Source organism: Rutilus rutilus, assembly GCF_951802725.1.
Source record: "Rutilus rutilus genome assembly, chromosome: 20".
Lineage (NCBI taxonomy): Eukaryota > Metazoa > Chordata > Actinopteri > Cypriniformes > Leuciscidae > Rutilus > Rutilus rutilus.
Genome location: NC_140225.1, coordinates 35695423 through 35719019, shown reverse-complemented (window position 1 = coordinate 35719019; position 23597 = coordinate 35695423). Strand labels below are relative to the sequence as shown.

General features: G+C 39.1%; 1 protein-coding gene across 1 annotated transcript; it reads left to right on the top strand.

Annotated features, from left to right (window-relative positions):
- Positions 1-38: 38 nt before the first annotated feature.
- Positions 39-14879, top strand: LOC311279273 (cilia- and flagella- associated protein 210-like). The gene is made up of 4 exons (XM_084390649.1): positions 39-1812; positions 1890-2095; positions 14028-14192; positions 14274-14879. The coding sequence occupies exons 1-3, from the start codon at positions 1672-1674 to the stop codon at positions 14083-14085; spliced, it is 405 nt and encodes a 134-aa protein (XP_084246775.1). The 5' UTR covers positions 39-1671; the 3' UTR covers positions 14086-14192; positions 14274-14879.
- Positions 14880-23597: the final 8718 nt, after the last annotated feature.

Here is a 23597-nt window from a genome sequence, read left to right as displayed (position 1 = left end):
CCAGTGGCCCATGCATGCATATCGACTGTCACTAAAAATCAGTGGTAAAACGAGAGGAAATGCTAGATTTTTTTATAGCTGGCAAAGTTAAAGTCTAATGAAATACACTGACACCTTATAGTTGTATTTAAAACATATAAATGCACATGTATATGTATAATTATGTCATTATAAAATATATATTTGTTTATATACACACTATAAATGCATATATTTGAAAATAAAATAAAAATTCGCTTAAAAAAAAAAAAAAACTTTCCGTACATAGCCTAGATCTACGCGCCCCCTAAACCCACATAATACAGATGGACAGTGACAGAAATTTGCACAAATTAAGCATACGTTCCATACAATTGAGGTATTATCGAAATATCTAAATTTTAATAACGAGTGATTATTTAACAAAAGGCAAGTAAAACGGTCAGGGTTACATTTTAGACACACACACACACACACACACACACACACCTCTGAAGCGATAGAAAAGTCCTCGGGACCGCATGTTACGACCCTGCGTTTTACTTGCTCGCCTGCTGGTGGCGTTGTTCTTCCATGAGAGCGCAGGAGATTGCACACACCTGTTCCCTGTTCACCACTTAATCAAGGAGAGGATAAAACATTGGCCTCCACCACTCTTCTTTACTTCGTCCAGGGGATTGACAGCCTCTGGAGAAGTCACTTGTTGCGAACCTTTATTTTGTCTACAGCCCATACCAACCTTTTCTCCTCCCCATCTGGATTATGATTTTTCCCCTTTGATTTTGAACCCTAGACTTCGTTATATTAAGTTATCTGTTTGTTTGAAGACTAATAAAATCTTGCAAGTCATTACTGAAGTGTACTTGTATATTTTATGTACGGTGGAGAACGAGCTGGCCGTAACATAAATTGGGTGTCTCGTCCGCGATCCTATGGGGGTAGGAAACGTTGGTAAGTATGGGTTGTATGTGTGTATGTTTTTGTGAATGGTTACCTTTATAAATGAGAACTCTGGTTAGTTAGAGTGTTTCCAGCTGGATTGTGAATACAACCCTTCCGACGGAGCACTGTTTGTTGTTTTGTTTTGTTATTTTGCCTTTCTTGTTTTTGGAGGTTATCCTGGGTGGAGATTCACTCTCTGTAGGGGGTACGCTTCCGGACCTTCAGTCTGACTGATTGTCGCGGAGCTCAGCGTTTAATGCCGCCCCGAGCCCGGTACATCTCTGAAGACCAGGTAGGATTTAGTTAGTGTTTTCTGAGTTAGGAGCTGGAGTTTTCTCATATTGTAAACGGTAAATCCATTCAACAAAAATAAGTAAAGGTAAATCATTGTGTTCGTGTGTATAGTGCGGTTTATTCTGGCGCTTACACTGTGTTTTGACTTGTGGGAAGTCTTCGGGAGTTTTTGTGAATGAGCATAGGTTGCGTAATATGGTGACGTAGTTCCTTTTTGAAGTAGTGGCTTATGGGAGTTGTATTTCGGGTAAACAGCGTCTCACGTGTAGTAGTTTCGTTTGTGTTATTGCGCGTATACATATACGAACAAAATGTCTTCGGTGGTCGAAGATTTCTTTGCGTGTCCGTCAGAAGCTTTGCTTGAGAGTTGTACAAAGGAGCAGTTAGTGCAAATCGCCGAACGCTTCAGTGTCGATCTTACTTCTCAAGAAAAGTAAAAAGCTAGAGGCGAAAGCCATGCGAGAGGCGCTGATCGAAGAGAGGAGGAAACAGCTGGACCTGCAAGAAGCAGAACACCAGGCCCAGAGACGAGAGGAGGCCATCAAGAGAGCTCAAACCCTGCAGTTCTACCAGACCGGCCGAGTGAGAGCCTTCCATGTGCGTGTCTTACGGTATCAGATCACAAATCTTCTTCTGTGGTGAAGTGTTGTAGAAACGATCCTCTTGTTTTATAGAGCGCTCTGATGCTGACGGAGGTCCAGAAGGATAGGGAGGCTCAGGTCGAGCTGAAGCGCATGAGGCTGAAGGCCAGCAGAGAAGCAGACAGAGAGTTCTTTGCTGAAAGGGCTCGCAGGGAAGAGCAGGCGGTCCAGCGGGATCAGCAGAACGCCCTGTGTAGGAGACGAGACCGCCTGGCCGTCTCGGAGAGCTGGAGACTACAGTAAGGAGAAGTCATCTATGCTTCAGTGCACACACAGCTGACAACAACATGCTCGAACAACCTTTTGCTAGCGTTCCAATTAACATATAAATGTTATTTTCGAATGTTCTCTAAACATTCAAAGTGTCGACAACCTTTAAAATGTTTTTTATTTATTTTTCATTTCATTTTGGAATTCTCCAAACATTATGGGAAAGTTCCTTTTAAAAGTAATTGATGACGAGGCCGTAACCAGGGTTAGAACATGAGTGCGGTCCGGGGTGAGCTGTAAGAACACCCACAAATGCAACTCATTATATCCACTATACAGCCTAAACTTCCAAATGCAGACATTCTTTTGTCATCTCATGTGATCTCTAACCCTTCCTCTCAGTTGCTCTCCTCCTTGTCCTCATATCCGTCTTCCTCATCTTTCAATTTAGGCTTTTTTTTTAAAGAAATACATCTAATGGATTTTGCCCAAACCTTTTGGCCATTCTACACTCTCTGTTCTGGAGGATAAACAGTGTTAAATTAGACCTTCTTTATTGCAGCACAATTTGTTATGTAACAATACTGATTACTGTAATATATTTCCATAATAAACATTGCTATATGGATAGGTAATGATAACTTTGCCTGTGCTCTAATGCAGTGGTTCTCGACTGGTTAGGCCAGTCACAAGTTTTTTGTGCACTTACTCGTGCCCATAGCGAGGCACCTGTCGAGTTAGAAGTCCATCAGACTAACGGTTCGAGAGATATGCGAAAGACAGACAGACAGACAGACATACTGACAGACAGACAGACAGACATACTGACAGACAGACAGACAGACAGACATACTGACAGACAGACAGATATACTGACAGACAGACAGACAGACATACTGACAGACAGACAGACGTACTGACAGACAGACGTACTGACAGACAGACATACTGACAGACAGACATACTGACAGACAGACAGACAGACATACTGACAGACAGACAGACATACTGACAGACAGACAGACAGACATACTGACAGACAGACAGACATACTGACAGACATACTGACAGACAGACAGACACAGACATACTGACAGACAGACAGACAGACAGACAGACAGACAGACAGACATACTGACAGACATACTGACAGACAGACAGACACAGACATACTGACAGACAGACAGACAGACAGACAGACAGACAGACATACTGACAGACAGACATACTGACAGACTGACAGACAGACAGACATACTGACAGACAGACAGACAGACAGACAGACATACTGACAGACAGACATACTGACAGACAGACATACTGACAGACAGACATACTGACAGACTGATAGACTGATTGACAGACAGACATACTGACAGACAGACAGACATACTGACAGACAGACAGACAGACAGACATACTGACAGACAGACAGACAGACATACTGACAGACAGACAGACAGACAGACATACTGAAAGACATACTGACAGACTGACAGACATACTGACAGACAGACAGACAGACAGACATACTGACAGACAGACAGACAGACATACTGACAGACATACTGACAGACATACTGACAGACAGACAGACAGACAGACAGACAGACATACTGACAGACAGACAGACAGACAGACATACTGACAGACAGACATACTGACAGACATACTGACAGACAGACAGACAGACAGACAGACATACTGACAGACAGACAGACAGACATACTGACAGACAGACATACTGACAGACATACTGACAGACAGACAGACACAGACATACTGACAGACAGACAGACACAGACATACTGACAGACAGACAGACAGACAGACAGACAGACAGACAGACAGACATACTGACAGACAGACAGACAGACACAGACAGACAGACACAGACATACTGACAGACAGACAGACAGACAGACAGACAGACAGACAGACAGACAGACAGACATACTGACAGACAGACAGACAGACAGACATACTGACAGACAGACATACTGACAGACTGACATACAGACATACTGACAGACAGACAGACATACTGACAGACAGACAGACAGACAGACAGACATACTGACAGACAGACATACTGACAGACAGACATACTGACAGACAGACATACTGACAGACTGATAGACTGATTGACAGACAGACATACTGACAGACAGACAGACAGACAGACAGACAGACATACTGACAGACAGACAGACAGACAGACATACTGACAGACAGACATACTGACAGACAGACATACTGACAGACTGACATACAGACAGACATACAGACAGACAGACATACTGACAGACAGACAGACAGACAGACAGACAGACATACTGACAGACAGACATACTGACAGACAGACATACTGACAGACAGACATACTGACAGACAGACATACTGACAGACAGACATACTGACAGACAGACATACTGACAGACTGATAGACTGATTGACAGACAGACATACTGACAGACAGACAGACATACTGACATACCGTAAATCCTCTAATAGTGGCCTGTATTCCATTAGTGGCCGGGTCTCTAACATTGGCCGGTCTCGCTGTTGGCGGAGGTAAATAAAGGCCGGTCTCTAATAGTGGCCGGGGCTATTATTAGATACAACGTTTTTCTGGACAGGCCACAACATTATGCTTGTGATAGTAACATGCAAATACCACAGGGGGGCAATGTTTGCTAATGAATCCAAGCCATAGCTATGGTAGCCTGGTCATGTCAATCACTTCGCTCTTGACTCGCACGTGAGAATTCAGTCACCGGTAGGCTAATGTTGTTTACCATGGCAGCTGCGGAGCCAAAGAGGATTTTTGGCGAAAATCTATTTTTTAACCCCATGGGATCGACAATCGCACTGGCGCGATAGGCTCGCTTTTTTTCTTAAGTGCAAACGAGTTTCAAAATACTCTGTTGACTTTGATCTCTTAATTATGGAGAGCGCGCGTTATTCAAACGCAAATAATCTGAGGCGATCCACGCAAACCTGAACACCCACAATCAGCTGGATAACACACATCTATCTAAGTAATAATAATCCTGGAAAATTTACCTCAGAAGTGCTTGGAAGTATTATTTCGAGGAGCAACGGATCCAGCTGAGAAATAGGTCAGTTCTATTTGCTTTGTTCTAATCGCAATAGTGTCTGTAAGTTACACGCAAAAAGACACGCGTTTCTAGTGTGTGAATGAATGAATGAAATCAATGAATGCACAGATGCGCGCTGTTGTGGAGCTAACGTTACTACTGCTGGAACAAATACTGTTTCAAAATGAATCATTGCTTTTCACAAAAAATATTATTTATATTATATTTATTTGTTGTTAATGTTCTGTATGCATACCATAATGTTATATGGTAACTAACTGTACGTTTTCAATAAATTTACCTAGTATTTTATAGGTTAAAATAGACACAAAATCTCGTTTTTATTCATTCTACTGGTAGTCCGTTTTGCTCAAATACAAATAAAGGCCTGTCTCTAATTATGGCCTCCTTCCAATAAAGGCCTGGGCCACGATGCGCTTGAGTAAAATAAAGGCCCGGGCCTTTATTAGAGGATTTACGGTACTGACAGACAGACAGACATACTGACAGACATACATACTGACATACTGACAGAGAGACAGACAGACATACTGACAGAGAGACAGACAGACAGACATACTGACATACTGACAGACAGACAGACAGACTGACGTTTCTGTAATTTATAGATAGATATTACCATATTCTGAGTTTTTTATTCATTTTGAGGAATGCTGAATATGTTTTTGTGCAAGTGAGATGCAATAACCCTCATGTTCACACACAAACGCCTCTGCACTTACTGCCGATCTCTCCCAACATGGGGACAGGAGAGCTATCCGTCCGGAAATGGGAAAACCTGTGTTACTTATTTGAAAGAGTGACTCGGATATTTTGTGGTAAATTTAAAAGTAATGTAAATGTAAAGTAACTCGTCACTTGAAAAAAGTAATCTGATAAAGTAATGCGATACCCCGAACACTGCTTGTGAATGTTCTCTGAACGCGCTGAAATAATTAGTAACATTCAAGAAATGTTAGACGATTGTCCAACTAAAGCAATTCATTAAAGAAAAAAACACTCCAGGAATGATGTATAAATAATGTTTTTGTGTGAATGTTTTGAGGACATGATTAACTTCAGGGTAGTCGCGGGGTCTTAAAAGTCTTAAAAAGGTCTTAAATGTCATGTTCCTAAATTAAGGCCTTAAAAAGTCTTAAATTCCGTTGTCCAAGTCTTAATTTTTTTTAATGAAGGTCTTAAATTTCATTATACTAGCCTATTTATTCAAAAAATTCAACAGGGTTTAGCGTAACGTAGGGCTGGGCGATATATCGATATAAAAAATATATCGATATATTTTGAAATGCGATATGGAATTAGACCATATCGCATATATCGATATAGTTCAAATTTTCAAATAGTCCGCCCCTCCTTCCACTCTGCGCGCGTGTTTAGAGCATGTTATGTTATGAGAGGCGAATCATGACTACTTCAGAAAACCCAGCACAATAGGAACTAACAGGCAGTGACATAAGTGTACGCTGAAATAAAGTTTTTCACCTCAGAAACACGGACTTTCTTGTCCTGTCAGCCGTTATACTGTGCTCGGAGCGCACACTCTTCAATTGCACGCGCAAATGCGGCGGCGCGCGCGCTGTGTATCGCTTCACTGTAGGCTATATAAAGTGCAAAAGAAACTATACGAGCATGCAACGCCGTTACGTTGTAAATTACACGAAATAAAAGTAATGCAGGTATGATTTTCATTCTATTCACCTGAGCAGTTTCCATGTTTCATTAACAGTTAATGTTAATATTGTGTATTCACCATGGTAAATCGTTTACTTTATTTTTCTTTGTGTTATTTTTTATATTTTTAAATGACTGTAGTGGCTCATACCACATTGTATAAACAAAAACTAGTTTGGGTCTGCTATTTAATAGCTTTAGCATAGGCCTACTGTTTATTTATTAGTAGCCTACTAGTCTTTACTAGTCATATTTTTACAATTTATGTTAAGTAAAGGGGGACAGTACTTGTGTGTGTGTGTGTGTGTGTGTGTGTGTGTTAACAAATTTTGTGTAAACGTGTTATAATTTGCCTATATATATGTAGGCTATATATAAGCAAATTATAACATGTTTACACAATTTTTTTTATATATATTCAATATAAACTTTGATAATCATAATTAATAAATCACAATTACAATTCCAAGGGAATAATTGGCAATTATGATTTTTGTCATAATCGGTGCAGCCCTAAGGTAAAGAAACCTGTTTATAATTTATTAATTTGATTTTGCAACTGTTCACTGAAATAGCTGGTTTCAATAAAACTACTTGTGACGTCATGTTTGGCTTTGACTTTGACTGAACATTTGCTCTCACTTTGCAGAAAAAATATCGGGATATATATCGTATATCGATATCCAGCCTAAATATATCGGGATATGACTTTTGGTCCATATCGCCCAGCCCTAGCGTAACGTCAGAGAACGTCTAATTTCTAGTATGCACAAACAATAGTTTGGGTTTTCGCGCCGGCGGCAATTGATCAACATTCTAATCAATCAGTCGAGAGGAGAGACATCATGGGGAAGTGTCGTTCGGTTCGGTGTACGCATTTTCAAACCGAACGGTTCGTTGGACCATTTTTCCTGCCGACCAAAATTTCATTATTTCAAATGTAGGCGCGTTGCACGTGGCAAGCGCGCTCATAATGTAAGAGACGCCGGCGCGACCACAACATTGTCCAACATCAAATGTGCAAACGTAATGTAAGCGGAACGAAACTGGGCTACTCGTTATTGTGTGGTTGAAGGACCGCTTATCAGTCTGGACCAGTGCAGCGCGAGCGATCTTGATCAAGCGACACTGTTACACAGCAGCGGTAATAAGAGATCCAGTAAATAAATCATTTGAATTCGCCACAGAAGTAATAACATCGCTGTGAGATCTAGTGAGAAACATTCCCATTTCTCCGTTATTAACGGATCAAACAGCGCGTGGAAGCCAGGAAGAAACATTGTGCCATGAATGAACTATCCAGTGTCCACAGATCAGCAACATTCACCATGGATTTACTGTAGTAACACTAACTGCAACCATGAAAGTTTGGCAGGAATAGTAGGCTATAATGCTTTCAAGTAACATTATGTTGGTTTTATTTTGACATTATGAATACAACTGCTGCCCTCAAATTTTAATCTGAACTAAAAATAGACCTTTGTTTATAACTACTACAATATTAGGTTACAGAAGGTGCTGTTTTGTTTATGCTCCTAAGAAGAGTCTATTATAGCTCCATCATTGGTCAAAGTGTGTTAGTTTTAATAATAAAAAAAAATAATAATAATAATAAAAAAATTATCTGGCATTTATTTATTTTTGCTGTATCGAAAACGTACCAAACCGTGACACAAGTGTATCGTATTGAACCGAACCGTGAATTTTGTGAACCGTTACACCCCTACTGTCTATATCTCTCTTACCTGTCTACCCCTCTGAAGCAATGGTTGAAGCAATTTGAATGCTGAGAAACTTTACTAAGACGATTTGTAAAGTTAGTTTATCTGTTTATTGTTATGAATGTTTGATATTTACCAAAATCATCACTTTGCAGTGTGTTGTTGAATGAGTTTTTTTTTTAATAATAAATGTATTTTTAATTAAAACATTTGTTAGTAATAGTCATTATTGGGATTTGATCTGGTGTTTTACGACTGCATAATGGGTGCGATGTACAGATGGTGGACAACCAGAATGCCTAATACCGCCGCGCCAGCCGCCGCGCCGAAATCACCGCGGCGAAAATAAACCAGCCGCATTTCAAAGTCGTTCCTGAAATGACCGCCAGGTGGCGCAAAGGGACATTGTGCAAAACAGCAGCAATTGCCGCATTTTAAAATGTAAGTGGGTTAAATATAAAACCCTAAGCCTAATAGGCATATTTTTCATATATATAAATAGGCCTATTAGGCTACAACAGAATAGAACCAAAGATAGAATAAATTTTAGAACTGAAAAAATAGAATCAAAAGTTAAAAATAGAGACGATATTAGGAGCAATGACGCGGAATATTTTTACTATTCTATTGAGGAATTAGATAAATGAAGAGCTCTCGTGAGCGATACAATTGCATAGTAATTTATAGTGATTTCAAAAGCAGTCCTTAAAAAAAAAAATACATGGCATAATTTTTGAGAGATTACTCGGAACGCGTTTTAGTTAAGATCCTGGTTTCAATGCCCTTAATGTATATAGGCTAGGCTACTGCTTTAAAAAAATGTCACAACGCGTTTTGAGATTGTTTTGAATTAAACATTGAAGTTTAAAATGTAGTGTTTTGGCACACCAGGCCGAGTGGCGTTACGCATTGTTCAAAAATCAGGTTTTATTCTGGCATGTTGAATTAGTGTTGGACAAACGCGGCGGCGCGTTCATTTGAATGAAGAGCGTTTGAGCGAACACACACTGGAACGTTAGGCCATGTCGCAACGAGTTAATCGTGGCCGAGTGGTTGAACTTACGTAGTTACGATCATTTAGATGACACGGGTTCGAATCCCGAACTAACTTGGACTACTGATATTTTTATATTAGCCTATTAATGCATTAATGCGTTTAAACGACAAACAATAAAATCAGAACCAGTATTCTGTTGCGTTCATGGTTCCAGTGGCAGTAATGCATCCACGGCTTTTCAAAATGTCACAAAGCGTTTTGAGATTGTTTTGAATGAAATATTTAAGTTTATAATTAAGTGTTTTGGCACACCACGCCGAGTGGCAAACTCTTTGTTTTGTTTTGCAAACTCAGCTAGCCTGTGGGGGGTTTGGAGAAGGCAATAGTTGCTTTATCGTGGGGGTGCAGGACAGAGGTGTTAATGTTCCGTCTTTCATATGGAGAGTGTCGGAGCCAGCCTGATGAGCAGGCAAAGGCTAAATTCTTTTAAGGATTAATCTCAAAATCTCCAAAAGTCCATAGCCTATGTACAGTAGGCCCTATATCTTATTAAATTATATATTGTAGTTTTATTGATTGTATTTAAAGGTTTTCCACACACATTTTCAATTTAGCAGATACAGAGCTCTTTAATTCGCGACCCACCTCGTTTTATTGTAAGGTGAATTCAGCAAGGCATGTTGTATCTTTGAAGGAACAAAAGCTATTTGTTACTGCCACTGAAACCATGAACGCAACAGAATAATGGTTCTGATTTTATTGTTTGTCGTTTAAACGCATTAATAGGCTAATATAAAAATATCAGTAGTCTATGTTAGTTCGGGATTCGAACCCGTGTCATCTATATGATCGTAACGTAAGTTCAACCACTCGGCCACGATTCACTCGTTGCGACCTGGCCTAACGTTCCAGTGTGTGTTCGCTCAAACGCTCTTCATTCAAATGAACGCGCCGCCGCGTTTGTCCAACACTAATTCAACATGCCAGAATAAAACCTGGCTTTAGAACAATGCATAGCGCCACTCGTCGTGGTGTGCCAAAAAATGTACAATAATTTAGTTTCATTTATTTCAGTGTTAATGTTTGAGTTAAAAAAAAATCCTCTACAAATTAAATTAACAAATTTTTTCGATTTTTTCTTTCGTGATTTGTGTGGATGACACACAGCGACATATACAGTATTATCAGCTGTATTATTAATGCTTAATTTCGAGAAAGACCCGCCGCGCGCAGTGAGGGAGACCAAACTTAGTAAAAAAATATCCAGCGCGAGAGAGGCAAAGAAAAACGCCTGTTCTTAATTTATGTTGCTTTGAACTTTTTTCGTTTTGTACCGTTTTAATTTTTTTAATTTAGCTGCAATTTCTTTGACAATAGAAATTTAAAATGTTGCAAGAATAAGATTCTGTGTTTCTTATTTTGCATCACAAAGAGAATAAACTCTATCGATGCAACCCTGTTTAAATAAATAAACTGTCCCGACACTTTATTCATACCTTGAAATGTGCGATGGGTTTTCAAACTTAATTAATTTTCTTTTTCTTTTACATTTTCATTTTCATTGTTTATTTTTTAATTGAAAGCAATACTGTATTGAAAGTATTTTTCTGATTTGTTCGATCTGTTTTGAAAAATGTCTTCCGTTGCTATGGCCGGGTATCACTGTCAGTCATCTCAATCTCGTGAATGATTCACACACACAAAAAAAATAATTTAGCAGATTAAAGACGAGCTTCATCATCTTCATTTTCTGGTGCAATCGGCTGATAGTCTTCCTCTTCCTTCATCAGTGTCGTCTTTGCAGCGGCACAACTGGAATGTTGCAAATTTATGTTGTAATGTACAATTGATGATTAAACAAGACGATTGACTTTAATAAACAGATGCATATTTAAGCATCAAGAACGGAAAAACATAAACACTGTCAGCTACACTGAGATTCGATCTCAGATCGTTTGAAGCTCCGAAAGGCTATTGTTAATGCATTGACCACAGAGCTATGGTCTGAATAGCCTAGGTCTACTACTGTTTGTTCGGTAGTTGAACCGATTTGAATTCGGCCACGAATTTGTTTTGTTTTATTTTGTTTTAAATGTATTTTTACATATTTTGCTTTCGTTAATGTTAACCAATTCTGTTGTAGCATAATAGGTAGGGGTGTGACGAGATCTCGTGTTACGAGATCTCGCGAGATTAAAACGCGACGAGATTTCTCGTCGAGGTGAAACTTTGTCTCGTGAGTTGTTGTGATGTCAGCGTGATGGAGCGTGAGGGTAAAATTAGTATTGAAGATGCCCCTGCCAGTTTTAAATCATTTGTGTGCCGGGTCAATCACACACACACACACACACACACACACACACGCTGACACACACTCACTGTCCCTCGCTCACTCACTCAATCGCACACACACACGCTCACTCGCGCACACACGCACACTCACTGTTGCTTGCACTCTCGCACACACTCAACCCGTTGTGGAGGACCGTTAAAATTAAACATGCTAGTCTTTCTTTCTGTCGTGATGTCCTGAAGCATCGCAGACGCGTAGGTTGTCGCCCACTATGACACACTATACGAAATGAAACGATCAAATCTTGCGTCCTGACGCCCGTTGTCCTTTACGAATCTCCATGAAACGGATCGTGCCAAAATCGCGCTAAAATAGTGTAATCTGAACCAGGCAGGTAATAAACATTTAACCTATCGCGCAAAGAACCTATTAAAGCACTAAGACATGGGAACAGTATAGCTAACATATATCACAAGTCATATCGACATCGCAATATTAAACAATGATCGCACATCGCAGCTTTTCCTCATATCGTGCAGCCCTAGTTACTGCCCAAAGGTCTCAACTGCTGCCAGAAATCGTCGACATGCTTATATTCTTGAAAAAGAACATGACCATAATCTTAGGCTGTTCTGTAATTTATCTCTTTTTCATGCTTGAAGAAAAAAATTGTTTCTGTTTGAACTTGTAGTTTTGAGAGAGCAGTACTTTGATTATGGATACACTACTATTTGCATTTAAAGTGTTATTTCAGTTATTTATATTTATTTTATTTATAGCCTACTGTTTTTTTTTTTTTTATGTTCGATTTGTGGAAAGGAGTTAGATTTCTCATGTGAAATCGTAGCCTACAGGGGAGAAGCCAGACGGTAGTTTATAGAAACACATTTTGCAGTGTTTGCATGTCCTTTACTGCATAGAATTAATTAAAATAGAAGTAAAATAACATTCATTACAAGTTGACTTCAAAATGCACCTAAATTGTTTAGCATTTTGTGATTTTCATTTGAATAAAAGACTATTTTCCATTCATATATTTCATCATTGAGGATTTCTTAAAAATTGTGTAAAAATCTCGTCTTGTCTCGTTCTCGTGAACCCAATCTCGTGTCTCGTCTCGTGGAGTAAGCGTCTCGTCACACCCCTAATAATAGGCCTATATTTTTTCCCTAAAAGTTTGTTTTATTCTCTGCTTTGTTTGTTTATATTTTTACATATTCAATCAGTCTCATTTTTGTTCAAATAATGAAAAATATATATATATATATATATTTTTTTTACAAGATCTTGCTTTTCTTTTCTTTTAAAAAAAGTTTCTTTTTTTTTTTTCAATTTTTTTTTTAAAATAAACAGATAGGAAACTTACCTTTTAAAATGCCGCAGTTGCTGCTGTTTTGCCCTGTCACTTGCGCCACCCGGTATAGCCTAGTCATTTCGCGAACGACTTTGAAATTGGACTGGTTTATTTTTGCTGCGGCAGTAATAGGCATTGTGGTTGATTATTTATTAAATAATTCAATTGATAATCATAACAACATGTAAGCCTATTTAATTCTGAATATAACAAAGAATGCTTAAGCCGACTAACATCGGTTAGTAACTGCAAGTCCTGAAAATGTTTTAATTTTATGTAAGTAAATGACAAGTAACCTATTGACATAGCCTTTCTAAATTATAGAAAAACTGGGCACACAATTTTAACGTGTCTACTTTGTTTAAATTTAATGCATTTGAATTCGTTTAACCACAATATTTATCTTGAATTTATCTGTGGCCTCTCAGCTCAGATTACTGCCGCGGCAGATTACGTCATAAAGAGAATAAACTGACACTTTTCAAAGTCTGTGATTACAGCGCCACTCAGCGGTAAAAGGCAGCAAATACACATCCCAATTTTGCCGCCGCGGGAACGGCGGCGGTAAAAGTCTCATTCTGGTTGTCCACCATCTGTATACATGTAAACATGTTTAAATCTGCGCTCCGCGTCGTGCCTCACATCGCCCCTCAGCCGCTCCACTGTAACACACGGCTGTGCTGGGCCTTATGGCTTCATTTTACCACAGTGATGCTGGGTTAGAGCATCACACTGTTATGAAATGCATTTATACATTTGAAATGCATTTATTGAATTAAACATTTTTCTCAACTCTATATCAGAGGCGAGAGCTGCAACAAAAGGCAGAGGATGAAAAACAGAAATCTCTGGAGACGCTGAATGCACTGAAGGAAGCAGATAAACTCTTCAGGGAAAAGGAACAACTTAAAGCTCAAAAAGCTAAAGCTAAAGGAAAAGCACTGCAAGACAGCTACATACAACAAATGGTGGGTATTATTTTATGTATATGTTTTATTTTATGCATTGAAGTCATAATTTCTCTCTAATGCAACACTGGTTTTGTAAAGGCTGAAAAACGTGCAAGTGATCTCCGTACGAGAAAAGAACAGGAAGACTTGGTGGCGAAGAACATCGCTCTCATGGCTGAGGAGGAAAACCAGTTCCAGAAATATGCCAAACAAGTCATCGAAACAGCCCAGAAGGCCGAGAGAGACGTCTCCCCTCTCCTGAAGAACAAGCGGTCACTTCGTGGAAACGGCAAGAGCACGCAAGTATTTTCTTCTTAATATCCAGTTCTCCTGTTGGTCACTTTACTATTTGACTCAAGGTAAGGCTATTTTCGATTCTCTGCTTATTAAAGAATTTGCTGACTTTCTATCAGAGTTAGTTTTGGCTGCAGATAAAGTCATAATTGTTGGTGATTTTAATATACATGTAGATAATGAAAAAGATGCATTGGGATTGGCATTTAAAGACATTCAGAACTCTATTGGAGTTAGACAACACGTGTCAGGACCTACTCATTGTCGTAATCATACTCTAAATCTAATATTATCACACAGAATCAATGTTGATGCCGTTGAAATTCTGCAGCAGAGCGATGACATCTCAGATCATTATCTAGTCTTGTGTAAACTTCATTTAGCCAAGGCTGCAAAGCAGACTCCGTGTTACAAATATGTTAGACCTATCACTTCTGCCACTAAAGATTGCTTTATTAATAATCTTCCTGATCAGTTTCATCACCTCCTCTACGGCATCTCAGGGTACGCTGGCGCGCTTTGGCTGCCGCTCCTCTCACAGTTTGTTTGTTTTTATGTTGACGTGGGGTTTTCTACCTGCTGTTTTTAGTCTTCTGACTTGTTGCAATGTCGCGGGACTATTTTACATTCGTTGGATTATTGCTTGTATCTGCCTGCGTTCACTGGAGGACCCTGGAGCCTTATCGGAGGAGTTTACCCTGTGGCCTTACTTTGAACTTTCGCTGCCTTGGGACTGTTGCGATCCTGGATCAACGAAGCATGGCTCTAAGGTACACTGCACACCAGTTGCTGAACTTAAAACAAAACTACTATTTACAAAAAGATGCTTATGAACTCTGTCGTAACGCTGGCCTGCTGAGACAAAGACGGTACATACATCGGAGTTTTGGCCGCAGATATGGCCTCTCTTCCTCTAACAACATCTGCGTACCTATGTGTCGCCGTCAGGCTAAAAGCGCGTTTCGTACTGGTGCTGTCTTGAGTAACTTATCTTCGTTCATTCGATCAGAGTTGCATTCTGCGATGTGCCAGAGCCCTGTAAATGTTGCGTTGCTCAATGCACGCTCAGTAAACAATAAAGCCCTGCTTTTATCGGATATCATCGCAGAGCGAAAACTGGACTTATTGTTTTTAACTGAAACATGGCATAAACAAAACGACGGTCTCCTCTTCAACCAGATCACTCCAGAGGGGTATGGACTGTTTGATCTCCCGCGACCTACTGGTCGAGGTGGGGGCATTATTGTGGTTCATAATCTGCAATCAAACATCAGCGCTGTGAGTGTACCACAGTTCTCATCATTTGAATGCCTTGTTTTGAATATTTCTGCTCCAAAGGCAATTACCATCGCTACTGTCTATCGACCACCAAAGGCAAATGAAGCTTTCATGACTGAGTTTGCTGATTTGTTGTCAATGTTGTGTTATAAATTTGAGAGAATCCTCATTCTAGGGGACTTCAACATACACATTGATGAAAATGACTGTGTGATGGCAAAGGACTTCCTATTTTTATTAGACTGTTTTCATCTTAAACAGTTTATCAGCGGCCCTACACATAACAAAGGTCATACATTAGACCTTGTGATTGCAAACGAAGCAATTGTAGCACAGCAGTGTTCAGTTGATATTGGTCTCTCTGATCATCTGGCAATCTTTTTTAATCTAGAACTGCCTCTTCCGCCTGTGTCTTCCTCACACTCTGTTCATTTTCGTAAATGGAAATCAATTAATCCGTCAGACTTTGCAGACTCTGTTGTTTCCTCTCTTAGTGGTCTTCCGTCAGCTCCTCTGGAAGATAAGATTTTGCACCTGAATACGGTTCTTGCCTCTAATTTAGATTATTTTGCTCCCTTGAAGTCACGCAGAGTCTCTTTTACTCGTTCTGCCCCTTGGTATAATGACGACCTGCGCTTTAGGAAAGCTGCTTGCCGTAAATTGGAGCGCAAGTGTCGTGACTCGGGCCTGAATGTGTTTTATCAAGCCTGGAAAGATCACCTGGGGGAATATAGATCTGCAATTGAGTCTGCCAGATCTGTTTATTTTTCTCAGATAATAGATAATAATCAAAGAAATCCAAGGCATCTCTTTCATACTATAAACAGACTTCTCACATGTAATGTTGGTACCTCTCTGCCTGTCTCAAATCAGGTGTGTAATGACTTTCTTCATTTTTTTTAGCTCTAAAATTGACAATGTTTATAAAATCATTCATGCTATACCTGGTTCCTCTTCTGTACTTTGCTTGCCTAGTTTCTCTGGCACATCCTTTACTGCCTTTTCTGAAGTTGACTCTGAGCTGCTCACTAGCGTGGTATCATGTATGAAAGTTACCACTTGCTTACTTGATCCCCTCCCTACAAGCTTGTTTAAATCTTGTTTTGACTCACTGTGCCCAGCTGTTCTTGGCATTGTCAATGAATCTTTGTGTTCTGGTGTTGTCCCAGCAGCATTGAAAACTGCTGCTGTAACACCTGTTCCGAAGAAGCATGATGTAGATTTGGACAACTTAAATAATTATCGCCCGATATCAAATCTTCCATTTGTGGCAAAAATTTTGGAACGTGTTGTGGCTTTGCAGCTACACAGTCATCTCACAGTAAATAATCTTTCTGAGCCCCTTCAGTCTGGTTTTCGGAAATTTCATAGTACTGAGACAGCCTTGGTCAAGGTCACCAATGATCTGTTAATAGCCTCAGATTCTGGTTCTCTTTCTATTCTTATCCTCCTTGATCTTAGTGCCGCTTTTGATACTGTTAATCACAATCTTCTACTCAACCGTCTGGAAACTGTCTTTGGTGTTTCTGAGATTGTTTTAACCTGGTTTAGATCTTACCTCTCTGATCGTAAGCAGTTTGTCTGTATGAGTGGCTTTCGGTCTGAGCTCGGCTCTGTCCGTACGGGTGTTCCTCAAGGTTCAATCCTAGGCCCGTTACTTTTTAGCATTTACATATTTCCACTTGGACTGCTACTAAGATCACTTGGGCTTAATTATCACTTTTATGCAGATGACACTCAGATTTATATTCACTCTAAACCTGGTCAAAATCTGGATGTTCCTTTTTTAACACATTATATTTCTGAGATAAAAACATGGATGTCCCAAAATTTCTTGTGTCTCAATAGTGATAAGACTGAGGTCTTGCTTATTGGCACCCCTCATCAGCTTCGTAAGGCTGGTTCACTAATTTTAAACATAGATGGCTCTGATTTGGAGGCACAGACTAAGTTAAAAAACTTGGGAGTTATATTTGATTCTAGTCTGTCCTTTGACTCTCATGTGCGGTACATTGTTAAGAACTCTTTTTTTCATCTCAGAAACATTGCTAGACTCCGCTCTATGTTATCCCTCTCGGTGACTGAAAGGCTTATTAATACCTTTGTTTTTTCCCGCATTGACTATTGCAATGCACTTCTTGCTGGGGTTCCTAAAACCACACTTAACAAATTACAATGTGTACAAAATTCTGCTGCTAGGATTTTGACTGGAATCAGGAGAAATGAGCATATTACCCCGATTTTAAAGTCTTTGCACTGGCTCCCGGTCAGGCTCCGAGTTGATTTTAAAATCCTTATGCTCACATATAAGGCACTGCATGGTTTGGCACCTCAGTATCTGTCTGCGCTTTTAACTTTATACACACCTAAGCGTCATTTACGCTCTTCACAAGCTGGTCTATTGGCAGTCCCACAGACTCGATTGCGTACTGTGGGGGACAGGGCTTTCTCATCCTATGCTCCTAGGCTTTGGAATGCTCTCCCTCCAAATATCAGAGATGCACAGTCTCTAAGTAATTTCAAATCTCTTTTAAAAACGCATTTTTTTAGGTTAGCTTTTACTTGATTTTTTTTTTTTTGTTTTTTTTTTGCATCTTGTTGTATTGTATTTTATTGTAGTGCTGTATTTTAAATTTGCTTGTTCTAGTATGTAAAGCGCCTTGAGAAGCTGCTTTAAAGGCGCTATATAAGAATAAAGTTATTATTATTATTATTATTATTATCTCAGTATCCCAGATAGCTTAGCAGAACTCGATATTACGACAGAAACTTTTAACTCTCTCTTTTCCAGCACTTTAGACACAGTTGCTCCGTTGCGCTTAAAGGGTCATGACACCCCCCTCTTTCAGCTCAAGTCTAGCTCACAATCTTTTTGAAAAATGCAACTTAATTGGGCGTGGTGGCTGTGAGAAGAAGGGCGGGGAGTGGGTGTGGTATGGCACGGCAGGGGAGAGGGGAGGGGGGGAACTGTCATCGCCAGTGGCCCATGCATGCATATCGACTGTCACTAAAAATCAGTGGTAAAACGAGAGGAAATGCTAGATTTTTTTATAGCTGGCAAAGTTAAAGTCTAATGAAATACACTGACACCTTATAATTGTATTTAAAACATATAAATGCACATGTATATGTATAATTATGTCATTATAAAATATATATTTGTTTATATACACACTATAAATGCATATATTTGAAAATAAAATAAAAATTCGCTTAAAAAAACAAACAAACGTTCCGTACATAGCCTAGATCTACGCGCCCCCTAAACCCACATAATACAGATGGACAGTGACAGAAATTTGCACAAATTAAGCATACGTTCCATACAATTGAGGTATTATCGAAATATCTAAATTTTAATAACGAGTGATTATTTAACAAAAGGCAAGTAAAACGGTCAGGGTCACATTTTAGACACACACACACATAACGTTACACACACACACACACACACACACACACACACACACACCTCTGAAGCGATAGAAAAGTCCTCGGGGACCGCATGTTACGACCCTGCGTTTTACTTGCTCGCCTGCTGGTGGCGTTGTTCTTCCATGAGAGCGCAGGAGATTGCACACACCTGTTCCCTGTTCACCACTTAATCAAGGAGAGGATAAAACATTGGCCTCCACCACTCTTCTTTACTTCGTCCAGGGGATTGACAGCCTCTGGAGAAGTCACTTGTTGCAAACCTTTATTTTGTCTACAGCCCATACCAACCTTTTCTCCTCCCCATCTGGATTATGATTTTTCCCCTTTGATTTTGAACCCTAGACTTCGTTATATTAAGTTATCTGTTTGTTTGAAGACTAATAAAATCTTGCAAGTCATTACTGAAGTGTACTTGTATATTTTATGTACGGTGGAGAACGAGCTGGCCGTAACATAAATTGGGTGTCTCGTCCGCGATCCTATGGGGGTAGGAAACGTTGGTAAGTATGGGTTGTATGTGTGTATGTTTTTGTGAATGGTTACCTTTATAAATGAGAACTCTGGTTAGTTAGAGTGTTTCCAGCTGGATTGTGAATACAACCCTTCCGACGGAGCACTGTTTGTTGTTTTGTTTTGTTATTTTGCCTTTCTTGTTTTTGGAGGTTATCCTGGGTGGAGATTCACTCTCTGTAGGGGGTACGCTTCCGGACCTTCAGTCTGACTGATTGTCGCGGAGCTCAGCGTTTAATGCCGCCCCGAGCCCGGTACATCTCTGAAGACCAGGTAGGATTTAGTTAGTGTTTTCTGAGTTAGGAGCTGGAGTTTTCTCATATTGTAAACGGTAAATCCATTCAACAAAAATAAGTAAAGGTAAATCATTGTGTTCGTGTGTATAGTGCGGTTTATTCTGGCGCTTACACTGTGTTTTGACTTGTGGGAAGTCTTCGGGAGTTTTTGTGAATGAGCATAGGTTGCGTAATATGGTGACGTAGTTCCTTTTTGAAGTAGTGGCTTATGGGAGTTGTATTTCGGGTAAACAGCGTCTCACGTGTAGTAGTTTCGTTTGTGTTATTGCGCGTATACTAGGGGTGGGCGGTACACCGGTGTCATAGTCATCACCGGTGTGACATTGCGCCACGACATGGATTTTCTAATACCGTCAATACCGTAATAAATCAATTATGTTCCTTGAACGGCTGCATTTACATTAGGGCTGTAGTCAACCAAAGAAATGCTTAGTCGACCAAAGTCCTGTCCTGCACAACGATTAGTCGACTAAAAAAAATAAAAATAAAAATAAAAAAAAGACGCGATGTTTTGCATTTTGATTGAACATTTATTAAACAATTGTCAGAGCATTTATAAAACAACAACGAAAAAACGTTTTTGTTTTTGTTTTATTGACACCTGGGATCCCCCGCGAAACGGTTCTCATTCGCGCTTGAATAAGGCCGGCGACACACTGGCTGCTGGCGTGAGAGTCTCAGCTGCGTTGGGTGTCTGTTTTTATTTCGGCTCCCATGTTAAAAGGTTGGAGTTTACACACTGCCTGCGTGAGACACGCGTCTCAGGCGCGGCTCGAGCCACGCGGAAAACGCGTTCATGCTAGAAATAGAACCGACGCCTGAGTGTTCCTGCAACAAGAGTGTTCTCTGGCTAGAGCGCAGAACAGCGGAGTTTGTATGAACCGAAGTGCATGCCTGAGCTTGTATTGCTGCTGTTGCTTTGACATTGTGGAAAATAGAATAAACAAAATGTATTAGACTTTTTACCCGTTATTATCAATCTAAATTAATCTCGTTTTTAATTTAGGCAAACTTAATTTCGTTTTTCTTTATTTAAATTCCGTTTTTTCTTTATTTAAATTTCGTTTTTCTTTATTTAAATTTTGTTTTTTCTTTATTTAAATTTCGCTTTTCTTTATTTAAATTTCGTTTTTTCTTTATTTAAATTTCGTTTTTCTTTATTTAAATTCCGTTTTTCTTTATTTAAATTTCATTTTTTCTGTATTTAAATTTCGTTTTTTTCTTTATTTAAATTTCGTTTTTCTTTATTTAAATTTCGTTTTTTCTTTATTTAAATTTAGTTTTTCTTTAGGCCTGTTTAAATTTCGTTTTTCTTTATTTAAATTTCATTTTTTCTGTATTTAAATTTCGTTTTTTTCTTTATTTAAATTTCGTTTTTCTTTATTTAAATTTCGTTTTTCTTTATTTAAATCTACCCTTTACTGTGTCAGTAATTTGTTAGTCAGAAAAATATTAGACTACCTTAACCTGTTAACCGTTGCCAGAGCGTCGGCGCACTGAAGCGGTTTTATTTATATATAGTTCAAAGTTACTATCAGATTTAATGTTATATCTTGACAAACTATACATCATTAAAAAGATATAAGACTCAAGTTTCAGAATTTGACCACTATTGTATTCTGAGAAACTTATAGCGACAGTTATTTCTTAATTTGTGTCAGGAGTTATGAAATGAAAAAATGAGTCGATACCTTTGATATGAATTATGCGCGTCAGCCGCTTTCATTCATAAAAAACTCCGTGCTGTCGTCATGACAGCGATACACAAAACAACGTCCTTCAGGGCTTTAGCTCAAAAATGTGCAGATTTGGAGAAATATTGATATATTCTCATAGGTTTACATCATATTTCTATAGACAGGAATAATATTTATTGAATTTATACCCAAATGCGTCGATGTAATCATTATGAGCGTTTGCATACTCTGTTAATGTGTTTTCAATTCATACCAATAGCCTGAGGGCGCCCTCGCCGCCCTGTGCACAGTATTAGAACATGAAGAAGTGCCATAATCATGTGACAATCCAGGAAGCCTCGAACACACACACAGCTAACAACAGATCGCGCTGTAACTATGGCTGTAACATGCAGATAAAGACATTTTGAAGACAATAAACATGTTTGCTATGATATTTGAGTTACCTGTGTTTTTCAATCCATGCCAGGTATTTCCATAATAATAGATTATATGTATAATGTAATGCTAATCTATATAGAATCGTTGTGCAGAACACTATCCAATAGTAGGCTATATTTTCTGTCTGATTTTTTATCTGAAGCCAAATTAAATCACAGGAAATTATTTAAAATACTCGATTTGCTTTATAAAGTAAGTTTATAACAGGGTTTCCGCGGAGTCATAAAAAGTCATAAAACGTCTTAAATTTAATAATAAGAATTTTAGGCCATAAAAAGTCATAAAAACGTCCGGATTTTCCATACAAGGTCATAAATTTAATTTAGCCACGTCATAAATTGATATGCTCGTTCATTCGTTGGTTCTACCATTGCCTTTTCCCCCTGAAAATGCGCTGGCGGCATAATGTTAAATGCACAGGTTAAATGCGCTAAAAGCGGAACGCTCATTTGAAACGCGCGCCACACGGACCATTTACCCGCTCGGCTCCAAGTCCAAACGGCAGCGCAGCGCGAGCTCAATAGAACTGATGCGTTTACTCTGATCGGTCTCAGTCACAAGATCCAGTGAGAAGCGCTTGAATTCAGCGAAGAACACACTGTCTCAGTGATTTAAACCAGTTTAAAGGCAGATGAAACAGCGCTGACCAACAGGAGAAACTCTGCACAACTGTCAGAAGGCTTTTCCGTCTACAATCTCCCGTCATTTACCATGGATTTACTGTCACGTTAGCCTAGTGATATTAACTGCACCATGTGGGATATACATATTGAATTTTATTATATTATTAGTGCTGATAATGTATTAAAGGACTAATGGAATATTTACAGTATTTAATAATGTATTTAGGCTACTGTTTTTCATACATTTCCTGAAGATACGTGCCATCAAAGTTAGGCAACACAAACCAAGACAAGTTTCAAGACTTGACCCCTATTAGCACATGCAGAAACTAAGTAATTATTTTCCCAATAAAGATATTTATTTTGTTAAGGACAAATGACAAATGTTTGAATGTCCTACCTCAGATTTGTGAAATGTTCACCTGTTTTAGCAAGTGTTTGTCATTATATTTTCTGACAATAAAGAGTAAAGTTAGTTTAAAACCACAATTAACGCTCTGGTTTCTACAACTTTCACTTAGAAGCAACAGTCTGCCTTTAAACTTGAAAGAAATAAAGATTTGACATTTATCGTGATAATTATCGATATTGACTAATATAAAACAATTATCGTGTTAATTGTTTTTGGCCATATTGCCCAGCCCGAACTGAAATCTCCCGGTCTATCACAATGGGAAAGTGTACATTTAACGAGCCATGGCTCAATGATGGTGTGTTTAGTAGTTGGCTCAAGCCCATTGCAAATAATCAGTATCAAGCATATTGCACACTGGGTAAGAAGGCATTGGAGCTGTCTTTAGGCATTTAAATAATACATCTTGTTACTTTCAATGAAAGTCAATTAAAAAA